Source organism: Hippocampus guttulatus, chromosome 16 (genome assembly GCF_054856545.1).
Source record: "Hippocampus guttulatus isolate MCC_2025c chromosome 16, RoL_Hgut_1.0, whole genome shotgun sequence".
Taxonomy (NCBI): domain Eukaryota; kingdom Metazoa; phylum Chordata; class Actinopteri; order Syngnathiformes; family Syngnathidae; genus Hippocampus; species Hippocampus guttulatus.
The window spans coordinates 5,792,932-5,812,976 of NC_141276.1; the positions used below are offsets into that span (position 1 = coordinate 5,792,932).

At 44.1% G+C, this 20,045-nt stretch overlaps 1 protein-coding gene and 1 long non-coding RNA gene across 3 annotated transcripts in view; one reads left to right on the top strand and one right to left on the bottom strand.

Annotated features, from left to right (window-relative positions):
• The window catches only part of LOC147192720 (uncharacterized), a 26,475-nt gene extending 12,654 nt beyond the window's left edge, over positions 1 to 13,821 (top strand). The window contains exon 3 of the long non-coding RNA XR_015103156.1: positions 13,209 to 13,821. This is a non-coding gene — a long non-coding RNA (uncharacterized LOC147192720). The remainder of the gene's footprint in view (positions 1 to 13,208) is intronic.
• On the bottom strand, positions 10,157 to 15,806 carry neurod2 (neuronal differentiation 2). 2 transcript variants are annotated; one of them, XM_086132312.1, is made up of 2 exons: positions 15,454 to 15,806; positions 10,157 to 12,664 (listed from the first exon to the last, which is right to left on the bottom strand). In XM_086132312.1, exon 2 carries the CDS (start codon positions 12,655 to 12,657, stop codon positions 11,569 to 11,571), a length of 1,089 nt encoding a protein of 362 aa, XP_085988438.1. In that variant the 5' UTR covers positions 12,658 to 12,664; positions 15,454 to 15,806; the 3' UTR covers positions 10,157 to 11,568. The 2 variants fall into 2 exon arrangements, with proteins under 2 accessions (XP_085988438.1, XP_085988439.1); XM_086132313.1 differs by having other exon boundaries at positions 15,274 to 15,806.
• Between the last annotated feature and the right edge of the window lie 4,239 nt (positions 15,807 to 20,045).

The window sequence follows — 20,045 nt, forward strand, 5'->3', positions numbered from 1 at the left end:
GTGTTAAAAAAACGCTGAGAAGCATTCAGTATCATTTTAAATGAAAAATGGGCAGAGATGGCAAAAACATCCCAGAAAAACTGCCCCCCTTCAAAAAATAAAAATAAAAAAATACTTGAATATGTGAATCGACAAGTGCAAGTGATTGATTTGGCTATAATTAATTGCAGTTCTTGAAAGACATTTTGGGGGGGACAAATTAATTTAAAGTATTTTTAAAAATATATCAATTAAAAAAAGGTTAGTTTATTTTAACAACAAAATAATTGATCTTCACTTTAAAATGGTATTGACTATTTGTCATTTATTCATTTTCTAAACCGCTTTATCCTCACAAGGGTCGCGGGGGTGCTGGAGCCTATCCCAGCTGTCTTCGGGCAGTAGGCGGGGGACACCCTGAACTGGTTGCCAGCCAATCGCAGTATTTGTCATTTAGTCATTTTTAATTTTGTTGACTTTTTGGGGGGGGGGTTCATTTTAGCCGATTAAAATGGATAATGAAATAAAACAGCAAAACGAACGCAACAAATATCGCTGGATTTCAGAACTGTTTGTGCTTCTAAGTGGCTCGTGGGCCATACTTTGACCACCCCCTGCGCCACATTTATCTCCATATTTTACAACACAAAGATGCATCTTGCGCACATTCAGCACGTGTATGTGCACAAACACATTCACTGCCCCCGCAGCGCCCCCGCCCACACGCCCGCCTCCAGGGCTCGGCCCCCACTCCTTCTCATAAGAGGGCACCATGTGGCACTTTAGTCCCCCTGGCACGAGGCAGCCCCTCTGCCAGCCCCACATTGTCCGCTGCCTGCTGGAGAGCGTGTGCCCAAAACGTGCCCCCCCCCTCCCCCTGCCTTCGCCCACTCAGTTTTATTGTATTTTCCGTACACTGAGACGGATGCTCACGTTCCGGGTCTCCAAAGTGCCCACCTGAGATAAATGGGGTGCGTGTGTAGGTGACATCGTTTTTCCAATCGTGGTAAAATTTCCACTCTGTCAAAATTCCAGTCGCTAAACTATTGTTTTAAATTGCCGACGTGTGTGGAAATTTAGCATAAACAAGTTGCTACAAATGATCCGATTTCTTGGCGAAGCTCAAGACCTTGTGAACTAAATTTCCTTGCCTCTGTGTTGTACAATCTTGCCTCCTTCTCTCAAGGACCTTTCAAGTTTGGTTTTAGTTACGTTATTCGTTTTCATTCACTATAATAATCTACAGTCAATTCTCTGGTACTATGCGCAACCTACTGGTTTGGAGTATGAACTGCAAGGCACTGCCTTGTTAATAAGAACACTGAGTAAAGGTTTTTGTCATACAGTGGTACCTTGATTTATCAGATTTAATTTGTTCTGTCGCCTAACCGGTACCTACATCTACTTTTTTTTGTTCACTTCACTGAACCGCTAGCCTATTTAAAATTGACTTGCAACCCAAAATCAACAATTAATTCTAACCGCCGCTCGCCCCTTCCACCCCTGGAAAAAAAAAGCACAAAATGGGGGGTTGACCCAAAGCTTGTGCCTGAAGTACACCAAGATACCATTTCCTTGCCTTCTTTCCTTAATCCTTTCTTGCGCAAATAATGATAACCTGTAACCTGATAAACCGTCCACTGTCGTAACCACTGTCCCTGAAAGGGTTAAATGAATGCCAACTGTCTCAGAACAAAAAAACCCAATAACAACACTTTTATTTAGTGTAGCATTTGGTGTCATTACTGTATACTGGACTCTCCCATACAGGAGGCAATTGCATTATCACCAAGCATGCTGTAAATATCTTTTTTTTTACGCATATTGTAAGCCGAGGGCACAAAAAAAGCAGCTTAATTTAATTACATTTGACGAAAAAAACAAACCAAAACCCAATCAAATCACGATGTAACAGAATGTGCGACAGCTCGTGTCAACAACAAATGCAGCTGGGAATTAAATAAAAGAAACAATTTGAAAAGGAAATGGACAGAAATACATAAAGCAAAGTGCTCAACGTTGAAATCATAAATAACAGCGAGATTAAAAGTTTGGAGTCAAAGAAAGTTTGCCCTGTAAAACGTGTTTGTTCTAATAGAGCAAAATACCAGCGCCGTGGCACAGCTGCTCCGCGGGGCCCGACGGCGTCTCGTGGCGGCGGGGCTCTCGTTATCCTCGTCTCCCTGCGCTGTGTGCTCGGGTGAGAATTAGCCAGTTTTAGCGCTCGCCTCGCCTGCTAATCCCTTAATCTACGATGGTGGAAGGAGGAGGAAGGATTTATTTCTTCTTGGCACTCCGGGAACAAACACAACAATCCAACCGCAGCAAACTTTTGATGGAACGATATTTCAAGAGTGAAGGACCGCATTGAACCTAGCAGCCCGTTGCTGTTTTCACCTCATTCAACAGTCGGAATGGATTTAGATTAGGGCTATCCGAAGCACAGCCTGGGATTTGCTCTGTGTTCTTATAACATTCAAGACCCTGAAAAGTGGTCACTTGGAATCAAGGCTCATCTTGCAACCGTCACATGACCAAATTCACAAATCAGGTGAGCCGTGATTGGTCTTTACCCTGGCCTGAGCAGATGTGATGTAATTTTCAGTCGACAGCAAGTGGCAAAAAATCCCCCCTTTAAAAGTGTCATTGTAAATTTGGCAGTAATCTATCAGCAAAATAATCTTGAAAAAAAAACCTCATCATGTATAATTCTTAAACTGAATATTTTTTTCTATGTACCACCAACCCGAGGAAAAACAACCATTTAGAGACAGAAGGCGTGACAGATGAAGTGTCAGTTATTTGCTGTGCACTCGCGGGCAAACTCATAGCCAGTCATCAACACACCCCCTGTCCCCCCACCCCCCCTTGCGCTGACCTATTTCCTTGGGCTTCAAGAGCTTTGCTGAAACTATGGCGGAATATCCACCTCCGGTTAGCAGCAACAGTTTAAAAGAAGGAAATGGACACAGCCAGAGAAATGACCTTCGGAAATGAACGACTTTAGTTTAGGTCAAGTTTACGTGAAGTCCAGTTGAGTTCATCGAACGATATTCGAAAAGATTCAACAGGATTTAGTTGACTTTGGGTTCAATGGAAGACATTTGGAATGATTAGAAAGCGCCGATCGTGCATGTCATGAAGGAGGAGACGAGTTCCAATCCATGGTTGAGGCCAAGCACACTCTAATGAATATCTAATGTACAGACGCACAGGAGCTCTTAATGCTCCCCTAATCCGCCCCCCACCCCCACCCCCAGCCCCGAGTGTCCTGAGCCTGTTAATCACAACCCTTTAAACCTTTAATCTGTCGCACTCCAACACACCGACCTGCCAGCGCCCCACTGCACCACCCCGAAACCCGTCGTAGGGCTCCTCCCCTCCCCGCGCAGACACATGTGACATATTGAGCGCCTGCAGCCAGATTCTTCCCCATGAGCAGCATTCCAGAGCAGGCCGTCCCGCGGGAGCGTCGGTAGTTGGGGGTGAGAGGGTTTGGGGGGGTGGGCGGTCATTGACGGCGGGGGCGGGGTTGTTATTGGTAAAGTGTGCTGGGTCATGATGATTGGATTTATTCTCTGCTGCTACTTCAATGGGGGCGTGAGGGGAGGCGTTCACAATGTTCATGTTTTTTTTTTTTTTAAAGAAAAGTCACGTGGAAATTATGGAATATGCGGGAATTTTTGCGCAAATCAGGCAGTTTTTGTAACATGTCCTTGTCTCAAATGTATATTAGGAAGAAATAATCCAGTAAGTGTCTAGTCATGGACACCATCGTTTTTTTTACTTATTGTATGAGACATCTCCTCAAACAATATTCCCCGTGAAAGTCACCATTCCTCCATCCATCCATCCATCCATCCATTTTTTATCCTCACAAGGGCATGCTGGAGCCTATCCCAGCTGTGTTCAGGCAGTAGGCATCCTGAATCGGTTGCCAGCCAATCGCAGGGTACACAGAGATGAACAACCATCCGCGATCACACTCACACATAGGGGCAATTTGGAGTGTTCAATCAGCCTGCCATGCATGTTTTTGGAATGTGGGAGGACACCGGAGTACCCAGAGAAAACCCATGCAGGCACGGGGAGAACATGAAAACTCCACACAGGAAGGCCAGAGATCGAACCCACGACCTCTACGCTGTAAGGTAGACGCGCTAACCACTGGACCACCAGGCCGCCCTATTATTAGATTAGAATTATACAATTAAAAAAGATATTTGGACATTTAAAATTGGAACTAAATTTTTGGTGATGTGCGAACCACTCGACCACCGATGTGTGAAAGTCACCATAATGGGAATCCGCACGTGAAATCTCAACGATATGACAAATACTTTCACTTGACGTCTTTTCAGAGTAATCTCGAATTGGGATGAAATGTTATTTTGGGAACCGTCTTTTTTAAAACATTTTTGCGATTGCTGACAGACTTTTTATAATTTCACGAAAATGGAGGCTTTGCACGTGTCAAGAACAACACCACATCAGCAACATATCTTTTGTTTTCTATTTTTTCTGCCTTTTGTCCTCTCCTGGCTTTTATTTCTTCTTTTTTTTCTTCCTCCCCTTCTGCCTGCTGGTGAATATTTCATTGGCAGTGTGAGGCTGGTACATTAACCAGCGGTGCCAGTCGAGCTCGCTGCTTGTGGCTGTATAAAAATAAACACACTCTAGTTGTAATGAACAGATGTCACAGAATTTACCCCCCCCCCCACCCCAACCACACTACCTCTAGAGCCCCCCCTTCAACGCACACGCGTACATATTTGAACCTCATCTCCTGTCTCTCCTCCTCCTCATCCTCGCTCACGCATAAGGTGCACACGCAGTTCACGCCTTGAAGAAAATACAGTGGAACCCCGAAGGTCCGCTGATTTATTCTTTTTTTTTTTTCACATACGGAATGTTAAAATCGGAGTGGATTTGTTCCAATAATCTGTGATTAACATCAAAGCTGTCACCGTGCGAGCAAAAAAAAAAATCGCATTTTAAATCGCAATCACAATATTGACAGGAAAAAAAAATGCATTTTTATTTGTATGTTTTGCTGCTCTGTTCGTTTTCAAAGTAGTGCTTTTCGATGCTAATTTCCGTTAGCCAGTGTATGACATTTTGCATTATGTGCTAGCATTAATAAAGCGTATTTTCTGAAGATGAAGTTTCAGGGCTCCCTTGAGATGCGACTTGGAATTCATTCCGTGACCACATTTGTAATTCAAAGCACTCGTTCTATGTCATTTTCGTGGTCAAGTTCAACTCTGAGTGGCGAATGAAGAGCTTGAAGCAAGACGAGTTTGCCTCTTATTTGGCGAACTGTGTGAGCGAGCGTCTTCGTTTGCTTAGTGATGTTATAGTGATCGTTTTTTGTTTTTTTTTTTGTTTGGCAACTATTTATATTGAATATAAATTAATCAAATGCTTATACTTGTTAATATTTCAATATTTACAATAAACAAATTGACAAATTAGTACATAAAAGGCCATAAATGACAAATAATGAACAAATACATCACAATTCATATATTTTAAGAATTAACAGCGAAAATATGACAGGATGGTCAGCTTACGACTAATTTATTTTGCCCACCCATGTTTTACATGCTTACTGAACTGAACTCTCATGTGACGTCACCCATTTTATTGTTCTATCGCGGCAGTCATTTTTACAAGGGCCATTCATGACATCGCGCAATATCCCTTGTTGCCACCCGTGCCCATTTTGATGCCACACGTATTTACGTGTGTGTGTATGTGTGTGCGCCCGCGTGCGTGTGTGCATGCGTGCCCATCCATCCCACTTGTCAACATCCCGCTCTTTTTTTTTTTTTCGCCCTGCCATTGAGCATGTGCCAGCGTAGTGTGTTTGCTGGCTGACAGCAGCCAAGGAAAGACCATTGTTCTCCTCGTACCCGGAGACCCTCCCCTGCCAAGTCTGAGATGAGAGGCACTCTCCAGTGCTAACTCCCTCGCAGTCGGGCATCACGCGGCAAAACACACACGCACACACGCACACACACACACACACACACACATGTACACGTTGATGCCAGGTGGGAGGGTGATAGCATGCTAAAACTTGGTCAGATACATCAAGAGAGGTCTGTTTGGTACCCACGCTGTAAAAAAAAAAAGTCATTGCAATAGGTCTCAGTGTATTTGTTAAATTAGGAAGTCATGCAGGGTTGCAACTATTTTTACTAGTATAAGTCAATATTAGTCATGTTAATTGGTCAGACACTTGTCCAAAGACAGTCAGTTTTGTCTTGTTTTGACCACAGTGTAATGTTTTTTAGTTCATGGTCATCCTAACCAAATTGTTCCTATCCACAAGTAACGGTCAAATCAGAAAGTAATGTGTGAAGAATGATCCCCGCTCGTCCTCAATGTTGTATGGTGTTCCACAGGGCTCAATTTTGCGGCCCTTGCTGTTTTCATTGTATTTGTTGTCTCTGGGTTCCATCTTACGAAAGGATGGTATTTCATTTTACAACACGTGTGAGACGAGTGTTCAAGAGTGTTAATTGATTTGTTGTCACACTATTTTCACCACTTTTACCACAATGCGTAAAAATTCAGACGACATCTGAAACCCGTTTCTCTCTGATGCCTGTCAGCCACAAGAGCACAACATTCGGCGTTGGCATCGTTTCCAGTCTGCAGCTGATAATAAGTTTTCCTCCTTTATGTTGACGAGTTATTCTCTTTAATTCTTATTTCACAAATACTATTAATCTGAGTTTTGCTTGTGCTGCAATGTCCAATGTATTGTACCCCTTGAAATGACACTTGAATCAGGAAGTAATAAATGAAACAGGAAGTGATGGGTAGGAAGCGAGGCGATTAGAAGTGATGGTCAGGAGGAAATGATTGAGCGTTTAGGTCAGGGGCAGGAACTGACTCTCAGAAGCGGGAGACTGAAAATGACCTATGCCCATTGCAGTCAATGAAGTGGGTAGACAAAGTAGGCGAAGCGTAGGTAGGGTTTGGGAGAAGGGTTCGAGGCAGAGTGTAGGGGGGTGATCAGTGGGGTATGCTCAATGCCGTGTGACAGGTCCAGCTGGGAGAGCATCCCCCCCCATCCCCTCCTTCCCCCCAGCGCTGCAAACTGGTCAATATGGAGGCCAATTACTGCTGCCCATGTGACCACGAGGGCATCATCCAAGCCTATCATAACGGACCCACGCGCACGCCATCTGTGCAGACCAGCAACCAAAGCCTGCCCCTCACCCAGCCATCTCATCCAGTTGTGTCCCCGTGCACGCTCCTACTTAACCTCCTAAACTGAGGCCAGACGCCCCCACCCCTGCACTGACCCCACACCTCCACGTCACACTGCATTCCATGAGGATGAGGACGAGGATGAAGAGCAAGGTGCTCATTCGTCAAGAAATGGAAAGACCATTTTTGTTGCCCTCGTGCATGCACATCTGCCAGATGTTGCCCCTCCGCCTCCCCCCAATGTTGCTGGCCACCCGCCAAAAAGACCCCCTTCACCTCCTCCCCGTCCTGGAATCTCTCCCTGGAGCAGGACCCGCAGCTCTTCATCTTCTTCTTTTTCACTTGAGTGTGCGCAAACACGCAGATGTTGCGGAATGTCATCTGCATCATCATCCTCCTCATCATCAGTTTGTGCACTTTTTCCCCCCTCTTTATTTATTGGTGCATTTTTGGGGGGGCGGGGCGGTCCTTGACAAATTGCTAATATGCAAGTCGACAGTGGTGCCACCAAAAACGGTTGGATCAAAAATACCCCAAATTGGGTCAAAAAAGGAATTGACCTCACCTTTTGGATTAAATGAAAAACTCACAAATTAACACCAAAAATGGGATTGTACTAAACAAAACAACCAAAAATATTGGTTACTTATTTGACCCATTTTTGGGATGGGCGAAACACATAACCCAAAAAGTTGGGTGAGTGCCTCTTTGAGCCAGTTGAGGTTTTACTCGACATAACTGTTTTTAGTCTTGAGATATGGGTGACTCAATTGAAATTTTCAAGATACAAGATGCCATTCTGGTTTCTGTTATTTTGTTGTTGTTTGGTCTTTTGGGGGGGGGGGGGTAGGGTGGGGGGGCTAGAATGGATTCATGGTATTTCCATTCTTCTTTTTGGCAAAAGATGATTTGAGATGCTTTTTGAGCTCCCCAGAACAAATTCAACTTGGATTTCAAGTTGCTGCTGTATTTTTATTATTCATTCCATCCTTACTATACTTTTTGTTCTTACTAAGAATATCGCAGAAGAGCACACACACGCACACGCGCGCACACACACACACACACACTTGTAAGTATTTATTTATTAATTATCTGGTCTTCTGGTGGCTAATTGGACTTCACACCATTGTACTTGTGACATTTTGCTCATGGCCATGTCGGACAAACACACTCTCAAGTTTGAGTGAGAAAGAGAGTGGGCCGGCTGCACGGTACATGATAATTTAAACAGCGAGATCACTCACACACACACGCACACACACACACGGTGTCACTGCAACTTTAAGCAAGAGTTTATTCACGAGAAGAAAAAAAACAACATGAAGGAAAATCAAAAAGAAGAAGAAGAAAGAAAGAAAGACTTGTGCTTGTGTTACTGTGGGGTGGAAATATAAAAATAGAAAATACGTGGAAACAAGACTTAAGTGTGCAGGATGAAAATACAAATCGGAATATTTCTAAATGCCGCATGTGCACGCGCTGTTGGATAATGAACAGATGCTTATACCCCCCCCCCCAGAAATCTGCAAGGAAACATGGATGATGGACCCCCCCCCCCCCCGCCCCCCCAGCACTCCCACTTTGGCCCGCGAACCGCTGCTGCCACTGCGGGGGAACATTAAGGGACTTGGCTCGGTGTACTGCCTGGATCTCTCTCTCTCACACACACACACACACACTGGACTGCGAAGGCTGCACCTCTCCGTACAAATAAGGCCTAGACGTGCACAAAGCAGGAATATATCAATTTAAACTAGAAAATTGAACAACATTAAAAGCAATATAACCGTTATATGTTTGTAGAATCATTTTTTTTAAAAACAGTGGCAATGAAAGGGCAGCATCGAAATGTTGTGATTCCCCCTCGCCTATTCGCCCTAAACAATGTACCATATAGAATGGTCAAACTATATTGCGTTGTCATTAATACAAATAGAACGTATGCATTTTGTTTTATGTGGGGAGGGGGGCGAGGCCTTGTAATGAACATTTCCGGGATTAAAATGAAATGCATGTAGTTGATGTGCAAAAATGGAATAAAAATGCATCAAATAAAATTAGGGACAAATTTGACAGTTTTGCCGAGTAATGTTTTAAAATTGGAACTAGTTTAACTACCGCAAAGGTGAGTTTGCTGGGTTCAAAGGATCGAATCGGGCCTTTGTAAGGCCGTACTCCATTTAATTCGCGGGTGGTCACGGTGAAACGACACTTTTATTTTATTTTTTTGCAGAGAGGGGCGACATATGGGTCCTGGGGCACCGGTCCAAACCCAGTTGACGTGGCAACGGATGCACCAGATTGTCTATTATATTTTGTTTTGTGTGTGTGTGTGTGTGTGTGTGTGATGATACAGTAAAAGGCTTGGCTTGTCCAGTGACGTTTTCTGAACTTGTACATTATTGTAAAGCAATGAAAATTCCTAAATCGATGTTATATTTGTGAAATGTTACCACTGCTGCTTTTTGTTCCGATCGTTGAAATTTAATAATGCTCATTGAAAGTTAAAAAAAAAAAGTATAGGCCTACACAAAATGGCGTAATTTATTTAACCAACAACACAATCTTAAAATAACGCATGTGACATAAATCGAAAATATTTCAAAGAAATATGCGGCTGTTTTCCAAATTACCCGGTTGACCTTGAACGCATCACTGGCCACTATAAATGAGCCCCTCTGTATATCCACCACATTTTTTTCCGCCTGAAATAAGACACACGCGCGCACTTGTATTTCTAAACGACTGTTTTGTAAAATATTACGATATCTGGCACGCGTGACGATCTCGCTCACTTTTGGCGCCAAGTTACCTCGCGCGGGGAGCAGAACAATGCCAACGCGGGGGAAGGAGGGTCTCATGCACGAATCGCTTCATTAAAAATCTGATCGAAGTGAAGGGAAATATGATGCGAGTGAGCAGTAATGGCAATAAATCAAGTTGCGCAAACTCATAGTTGACCATTTTATTGAATTTTTTTATCTTATGCCACACAGTTTGGTTGAATACAAAGTTTAAAGACTGGATGGGAAAATTAATAAATAAGCACACGGAGGATCCTTCATTTCCATTCACTATACATTTCAACAATAGGGGGAACACAATAATAAATAGACGTGCAGCAGCAATAATAAATAATTTCTGAAGTGAAAATGGGAACGATTGAGTGTAACGGGTCAGTTCAAGAAGGATCAAGAATAAACGACAGGAGGAGAAATGAGGAAACTTTTGTGTGTGTGTGTGTGTGTGTGTGTCTGCTTTTGCATAGATGCCAAACAGATTTGAGCGAAGGAAAGAAAAATTAAAAAAACAGCCCTCAAAGCTGTTTGATCACTTAATGAACAGGAAAGAAAAAGAAATGACCAAAATTACACATCACCTCCTGCAAATATTCATGTAGTGTACGATTCTCCAGTGGCCAAGTGGCAAATAAACGATAACCAACGCAAAGTATTTTATTTCTCTTTGAAACAAGGCTGCAGCTATTGATTATTTTTATCATCGATTATTCTCTTGATTAATCAATGAATTGGGGAAAAAAAGTTTAAAAACCAAACCTAATAACTGAATCCTAATTAATTTTTGCACTTTCGACTTCAAGTAATGTCCTATTTGTGAATAAAAGTGTGGCCTTTTATTTTGGTCTGTAATGAGTCAAAAAGCCGGCAAAAATGTTGATCATTATTGTCCAAAGTAAATGCAAATGTTTCGTTTTGATTCAACACAAAAAAAATAATAAAATAAATAAATAAATACCTGCGTGAACTCAAAATTTCAAGGCAACAAACTTCAATACGATTTTAAGATGGGCAACTCAGCAAAATATTTTTTACCTTTGTGAAAATTGGCTTTCCTGCATTTAATAACAAAAATATGAGAGTTTACAAAACGGTTATATAAGGTAAAACAACTCAGCACAATGTGCTTGCTTTGATGTGCTAACATTGTTGTCATAAACGTCAATAATTTGTATTTTTAAGTTATTCCAACTTAAATCACTGTTTCGAAACATATAAGAAATACAAGTTTCGTTTGTTGTAGTGTACAGAAATCTCAGAATGTTTGCCGTTGAGAGGCGAAAATTCTGGGCATCAGGACAATTGTAAAAAAAAAAGCCAGCTAAACGATTAATCGAATCTTTTAAAAACAACGATTAATCGGATATTCGATTGGTTGTCGATTAATCGTTTTGCATCTCGTTTGAAAATAAAAGTGTACATTACACATCTCCATGTCGAGTGGTGGCACATGTTTTCACGAATCATTTCCCTGACGATTCCAACCAACAAGAAAAAAAAAAGTCAAATTAATGAAGCGTGAGTTAAGATTGTGGGCAGCAAGGGGGCGCTCTATCGCTCGGGTTTAGTTGTGGAAAAAGGCATTAAGTTCGTCATAGGCGGGCGCGCGCTCGTGGTGCAAGTGCATGTCGTGGTAAGGCAGAACGTTTTCCGAATGAATGGCGCCGCGTGCCCCCGAAGAGCCGAACACCAGGTTGTGGGCGCCGCCCCCGCCGGCCCTGGAGCCGGGCAGGCCCGAGTAGTGCATAGAGTAGTGGTACGCCTTGTCGTGGTCGGGTGACGCCGCGCCTTGGTGCTTGAGGGCAAAGTTCCCGTTGACACACAGCGGCGGGCTGAGGGGCCCCTCATACTCGGGGCTGTTGTACTCCGGGGAGCCGCCGCCGCCATAAGCCGAGTCGTAGGCGGGGCAGTAGCCATGCGAGCCTAGCGGGTGCGAGTTCGAGCCCTGGCGGCAGTGCGGGCTGGACAGTCGGGCGCACTGGTACGGGTACGAGTGCATGGCGAAAGAGCCCGAGCCGTAGCGGGCCCCCTCAGGACACTGCTGCTCGGTCAGGAAGTTTCGCGAGTTGAGCTGCAGGCAGCCGGCCACCAGGTTGGTGGTGGGCTGCGAGAGACCCTTGCACAAGGTCTGGACATAGGACACCAGGTCCGGTCGCTTGCCTGAGCGCAGGATCTCCGACAGGGCCCAGATGTAGTTCTTGGCCAGGCGCAGCGTCTCGATTTTGGAGAGTTTCTGCGTCTTGGAGTAGCAAGGCACCACCTTGCGCAGGTTGTCCAGCGCCGAATTGAGGTCGTGCATGCGGGTGCGCTCGCGGGCGTTAGCCTTGATGCGGCGCATCTTGGAGCGCTCGATGCGGGCCTGCGTCATCTTGCGCTTCTTGGGGCCCCGCTTCTTGGGGCGCTCGCCCTCCGTGTCGTCACCGTCGCACTCATCGTCCTCGGCACCGTCGTCCTCATCCTCATCGTCCTCATCCTCGCCGGCGTGCTCAGAGTGTGTCCGGCTCCCGCCCAGCATTTCGGAGGAGGCGTCCATGTTATCCCGCGTGTCGCCGTCGTCCTCTTTGATCTTTTCGTCGTCGCTGTCGTCCGCCCAGCCCGAATATTTCTGCACGTCGGGGAGCAGTGAGGGATCGTTGAAAAGCCTTGTCAACATTTTGCCTCTGGGAGAGAAGGGAAAAGGAACACAAGCTATTAAATCGTAATCGCAATACCGAGGGGAAAAAAAATCGCAACAAGATAATTTTTTAAAATCCTTCATTCCAACCTCGATTTTTGTTTCTGATTCACACGACAATAATTGCCTGTACATTTGCATTTAACTAATTGCGAATTTTTAACTTCTCCTGTTAGCCACTAAATCACCTTCGGTATTTATGCACTTTGTGGAATGCCCCCAAATGCCACAAGGTGGCGACAAAGTGTCGTTCAAATAGGAAATGAGTTTTTCCAGGGAACTATGTTGAAATGATGCATCTCGACTGTGAGACAATCTTTGTATGTTGGGGCGGGGTGCTATGTTTAGGTAGGCTTGTTATGGAGAGTCTTCACCGAAGGTGTACGTTTTTGTCAATTGTCAATTTAAGCAATTAAAAAATCTGGTTCAGGGGCGGCATTTTGAATTATTTGTGGGTTTAAAGGGTGGGGGGTATTCTGCAAATATGCTCACTCCCCGACTGCCCATTTTTTCCTGTTTTTCTTTTTCAGGTGCAAATGGAAAATGTACAATTACGTTTTGCTGAAAGAAAACTTTAGAAGGTGCTATCCGGAAGCACAAACACGTCACAGAGGAAGGCAAGTTTTCCAAAGCAGAAGAAGACGACAGATTCCCTGAGCTCCACCATTACGACGGGGGCACCTTCGCTGGCATCAGAGCTAAGTTTGAAGCAGATTCTTCAATTTGCGATCTTGGCTCTCCGGCAGCATTGATGTATTTTAATGTCTGCAGTAATTTAAGATGGAACAACTTTAAAGTAAAAATTGTTGACATTAGCACAACAAAGCAAGCAAGTTGTTTTCTCCAGCACCATTTGCCGAGCTGTTTTTACTTATATCTTTAAATTGGGCGCGGGGGAGGGGGGTGGCATTGTGAGGGACAACCGTTCTGTAAACTCTTATTTCTTTGTTGCGATATGCGGGAAATGCCGTTTTCAAAACCGAGTCCACTTTTGGTACACACCGGAAAGGCGATATCACGCTTCACCTGTAAATTAAGTATTTATAAATCACAGGATGTTGCACAAGAAAGAAGAACAAATGTAAACAGTGTGTTATTTGTTTTCACACATTGTACTCTGGTAGGAGTGGGGGCAAGTGGGGAGCCGGGTGGGGGTAAGGGGGGCACACTACAGGTCCCATGAGGGGGTGAGAAAGGGAAGAGGGAGGCCAGGCCGCCCACATCCACTCCTGGCTGCATTCCAACACTATTCATCCCGAACACGTCTTGTCATAGGACGACAGAAGGACCACCACCCCCCCACCCCACCAAAAAATAAAAATCCTAATCTAATTGGGTGTATTGCCTCCTGTAAAATGACTCCAAATATTACATTCATGCTGCGAAATTACATTATTGAATTAAAACAAATCAATAATGTAATCACAATAAGCAAAAATAATTTCAGTTCTTTAATTTTCATCTTGTTTTTAAATTGTAAACCTTCCTGTTTTTGTTTATTTATTTATTTATTTTTGGTACACATTTTGTGAATATTGAAAAATCACCTATAAAAGCAATGCGTTTTACATAACATTTCAGATTTTCATAGTTGATTTTGCCATCTATTTTTTTTTGCCATTTGGATAATATGAAGTATTGAAATTGGAAAGGAAACCAAAAAAACTGTGTGTGACCCACGGATAACGTAATAGTGTACAATAGTCTGCCCCCCCCTCAAAAAGTGTATAAATTGGATATTTTTACACTACCCCCCCCTTAACATACAATTTACATTAAAAAAAATTCCGCAAATATAGAAGTAGAAGGAAATATCAAGGCCATTTGTTTTTAACTTAAAAAACGGGTCCACTGCCCTCAGCAAGAAAATGCATAAAATAAATAAGAGTGTTACAATTTAGCCTTCACCCTATGATTAATGGATTCCAAAAAATGTATTTTACAGCTCTGCAAAATGTAAGACGGTCGAGCACTTTTGGGTAATTATCTTTACGTGTGTGTGTGTGTGTGTGTGAGCACGCCAGGGGCAAAATCTACTTTTAAAACCACACACTCGCGTCTGTTTTCGTCGCGGCAATTAGCAGCAAAAACAATTAACAGGCCAAGCATGCAAAAACATGAAATTGATTTCACTGCACGCATGCGTACGCCTTTACAGATGGACACATGCTTGTCGGGCTTTTAGGGCTCGTGAAATATATAATAGTGGGCCCTGGGCTGTGATTTAATGAAGGACCCGAGACGTGGGTGTACTTTAAAGGAGCCGGTGTACGATGCAAATACATTGTCCGAGAAAAATCTGTAATTTCATGATCAAAACTATTGCATTGATATGAACGTTAATGACGTTTGATAGATTCGTTTGCTCCCAGCTGCATATTTAGAGCGCACTCTGACAAACGAAAACATAATTTGTAAATCATGAAATCTGGAAATTTCACTGCATACTGAGTCCGTATTAATTAGACGGAGCCTTGTTCTGATCGAAAACTGCCCATTTGAAACGCATCCAGACGGAACAAAACGCGCGCTGGGTGTTTATTAAATGAACGACAAAAGCAGTCCTTCATTTTAGAGAAAAACAACATTGCTTACCCATCGACATGAATTAACCTGATGTCATTAGAGACAAGTGGCGATTCAGCAAATATCCGTCTGCACAAAACACGTTGAACGCACGCGAATTGATTCCATTGATTCCCCCCAAAAAAGGTGCGTTCGAGAGGATCCGTAAAATGCAATATTGTCTCTCCCCGCGTTCGCTCGCAAACTCACCTGCGCTTGAGCTCTTCTCGTGGGATGGGAGGGGAGGGGGTGGGGGCCCAGTAGCCAAGAAAAAAAGGAAGGGGTGGGGTCGCTTTTTATTTTTTTTATTTCAGACCACCGTCTTCAGGGACCGGAGCGGCATGGTCGCTCCGCGTCGGCGTGCAGGTGCGTACGGCGCGCGGGCTCTTCCTTCACTGGGTGCCTCGGCCCCCCCTTCCTCCGCCTCCTCCGCGAGAAAGGGTGAGCACAAGAAAGAGAGAGAATGAGGGAGAGAGAGAGAGAAGAGAGGAAGGTTACGTAGCAGCTATAAGGCTGCGATGCCAGCGCCCATATGGCTGCACGTCACTGGCAAGAGCCATCACATGAGGGGTCGGCTGATTGACATGCGCCCGCATTCGGAGGGATCTGGCCTCCCCTGGAGGGGTGGAGCGAGAGGGATGGAGAGACATAGACGGAGAGCAAGAGAGTGAGGAGGAGGAATAGGAGGGCTTCGCCATCTGTCGCCACATTCGTGCGCACAAAGGCAGCAGAAAAACAAAACAAAACACACACACATAAACCTACACTGTAAACCCGAATTAGTTAGCAGAACTAAAAAAAAAAAAGCGAGGCAATAAATTGCCTCATTTTATTTTTTTTTGAGTTGGTGAACTCAAAAGTTGTTCTCTGAACTTCAATGTTTCGATTAGGTCCAACTTATATTTTTTGATATAGTTACTCAAAAGCTTTCAGTTAGAGCAACTCAATTGTTCTATGCTACTTACTTATAAATGTTAGTTTTCAAAATTTAATTTATTAAGTTAACGGAACAATCTCTAATTGCCTCACTTTTTTTGGGTTTGTGAACTCAAATGTTCTCGTTCTCTGAACTTCAAGGTTTCGATTAGGACCAACTTATATTTTTTGAGATGGTCACTCAAAAACTTTCAGTTAGAGCAACTCTATTGTTTCTATGGTACTTATAAATGTCAGTTTTCAAAACTTATTTTATTCAGTAAGGTATACTCAAATATTGTAATTAATTTGAACATTCGGGTTTACAGTACAATCAAATAAAATGGTGGAGCACCCCAAAAAAATGTTCGACCGAACCTCCTTTAAACTAAGGTATTTATTATTACACAGGTCACCCTTATTATGGATACTATATGCATTGCATGGCTAACCGCATTAAGCAGATCACCCGCTATTAAATCATATTAACACAAGCGATTAATCAGTTTAGCGTCCGCATAAGACTGTAGGCGGCTTATCGTACAATTACATCAATTAAGTGGAGAAGGTGCAGCTTGCCACACTGCGGGCCACTGGTGGGTGCAGGTGGGGGGAGGTTTGGGAGAATGCATTAGAAGCGCATTAAGGCCGCCCGAGCAGAAGGCATATTGTTTATTTATTTACCTAATTGGATCCAATGATGCCATGCGGAAGCCTCGGTTGGCGTTTTGTTTCAGTTGACCCATTTGAGGGGAAAAGCTCTGGAAAAAAAAGGGCAAGTGACCTTACAGTGAATTCGGGAGGGAAGGGGGATGTCGTGGAATTCAAGTTATTCGGCCATTTTGTGCTCTTCTGGGAAGGTTTTTGGGGTGGTGAGATCACAGAGAGATTTATGTTCTTCCACACCGAACTCTTCCGATGGCAAATTGGCTCCCTAGGAACATACAGGGAGGGCTGCTGTTTTGGTTAGCAGGCCACTCGCTGTTAAGACTTTCATTCTGAGAAGACGCTACACTTGAAACTGGTAAGGTGCTGCTGTTTTTCGTTCGCAAATCGCCTCAGCAATTCACAATTTCAGATTTAAGTGAACTGTGGTCAGTCTTTTTTTTTTTTAACAACTTCACTTCCATTTCTCTACCGTGAAAAGGGAGGCGTTGATGTACACGTAAACCCGCTATCACCCCTTTAATGGTGTCTCACGTGCTGAGGTGATAATGCGGGTCGCAGGTGTGCCAATCGTGAAGGAGGGGTACGTTTCCATGTGAGGGAGAGTTGGCACGAGGCGGCACCCTGGCTGGCCACCGTCACCACCTGAGCGCCCAGTTTTTTGTCCGTCCCTGCACTGAGATCTCTATTTAGTGTGTATTAGTGGAGCTAATGCGGGAGAAATGAGCTCCATGACCGCCTCGTCCAATTTGGCTGGCGAAGAGTGTCGTCAGGCCGAGGGAGGCGGTGACGTGGCGGCGATACAAGCTAGTTGCATCGCCCGTGTGTGTGTGTGTGTGTGTGTGTAAGCAGAGGTAAAGTTTGCGTTCTATCTGATGATGCTTGTTCACTAATGAAGTCCATCCCTTATGGGATGCGGGGATGTGAACCTGGAAGCACACCAGCTAGCGTGTGCGTGTGTTTGTCGTCATCACGTTTTGGAGGCGTGGCTCTGTTTCCACCGTCACTTGATGCAAAGATGGCTCAACACCTTGCATATGCACAACGGGACCAATGTGATGCCACCATCGATCGAAGCTTTCCAAAGCGGTCAACTGAGAAGAAAAAAAAGAAAAAAAAGAAAAAAAATAAAGAAAGCAGCTACATCATATTCACAGTGGAAATTTTGTTTTGGAGTCACGCAACATGCACTGTTGTGTGCTTAAACAGGGCTCCAAAAGCCACAATAGTATAATTTTATTCAACCAAAAATCTGAATGGGCCTCAAAAAAATTTGTATCGGTTGAGCCCGAGCTGGGTCATTAACAAACTTGGGCATAAAGGAAGCAAACTCATCAACAATAGTTAATGGGATGAATTAAGAGTAGCAAGGCCTCTGTGCCAGCCAAAGTGGTGCCAAACAGAGGACTGGCAGGAGAAGGTCTCCAACAACCTTCAAGTGACCTTGCCAAAATGGATGCTGAATGTCAACGGCAGCACTTTAGCCAGCGTCTGGCTGCGAGCGGGCCAAACAAACGGTGGAGGGGCTTCGAGGCCACTGTGTTGAATAGCATTACAGGCTAACACGTAGCTACGTAGCATCCCGACGTAAGGATGGCTGGCGCGGGACTTAATTGTTTTTGTGGTATTTACATTGTGAGAGATTTTTCTGGTTCGTGTTTCTCATCAGATTATGTCACGGTAGGAAATGTTTTATAGCTGAGGATGAACTGATCACTGTTATTGACCTGGATTTGTTTCTTTTTTGGGGACATTCTGAAGGAATTCTTAGTTCGCGTTCCAGTCAGACCGACCGGAAAATTGCGGAATGTGGAAATGAGCTCCATAACTGAGGAGTTCTTCAATCGTGTTGCCTTTGGCACCTCTCAGCACCCGCCCGCCATGTGCCCAAAATACTCTCAATGACGTTGTGTTTGTACGTAGATTAGTGGCAAGTGGGGAGGCCACCTGCTGTTGCTTTTGCTAGGCTAATCGACACGCGAAATAATAAAATGTTTAAATGTCCTCTTTTTTTCCTCTGAATGTCATCCAGTCGATGGTGAAAGTCATCAAGCCACACCTACTTAGTTTCCCCTCTCAATCCTCCCATCAGACGTGCAAGGTGACAACCTGCACTTCTCTTGTCTTTCTGGACCTATTACTAGCACACACACACACACGCACACCAGCCAGCCAGCGTCCCGGACCCCATCTGCACTCTCCTTTCTCCAACCCGCTAATTGCATATGCACAAATGCAAATGCCTATTAATTAATTACTTGACTAATTAGCGCAGTGGTATTTTAGAGCGATAAATCAAGTGGAGATGGGGCAGAGGACGTCTGAAGGAGGAGGAAGATGTGGCGGGGCAGGGTCGCTGGGTCGATGGCGGAGTTTTAGGAGGAAGGGCCGCCACGCCGTGCGACGTCGACAAAGAAGCCGTGAGGTTTCCGAAAGGCGAGGTGCGAAAGGTAGAGGCGGATTCAATTTAGGTGGCACGTGAGTCCGTCCCCCCCCCCCCCGACACCGTGCTCTGCCAGCTGTGTCGCTTGCTGGCAGGCGGCCAAGAGGCGGTCACCCACCAAAAAGGGTCTTGGATGCATATTCATCCACAGTGGAAGGAGACACCGAAAAATTCAATCCAAATACCAGCTTTAGTCTGTCAATAAATTAAAACACCAAAATTGGCACCGTAAAACAATACGACAATTTCCCCATCGGGAATAATGTCAAGTCAATCAATTAGTCCCCTCACGTCCTAAAAGCTTAATGAACTGTCCAGGTGATACATTTTGACCTGTTCCTGCAGAAAGAGACATTAGCCACCGTATTGTAAAACTCCTCACCGGCGCTTCAGTTTTCCTTTTGTTTTATTTGTCAATTCTTAAAGTGAACTTGCGACTGACAACAGCTGGAAGCAGACACACTGCATCTTATTTGGAGAACTGCGTGAATGTGTTTGAAGTGAGTGGGAGGGTTGAAACTCTAAAAGATCTTTTTATATGGTCTTTGTTGCAGGTTTCTCCCTTTTTTAACATTTTTTTATATTTTTTATTTTAAATGGGGTTCACTGTAAAATAAAACTCCTTAAGAGAGGAAACTGGAAGCAGAAGTGAAAGCCTTGCAATAATTTGACTGCTATCTTAAAATAAAACGACCAATTCATAAGAAGAAAACAGGAAGCAGCGTGACACTGTAACATGCAATTTTTATTCACTGGGCAAGAATTCAACTCAAGTTAC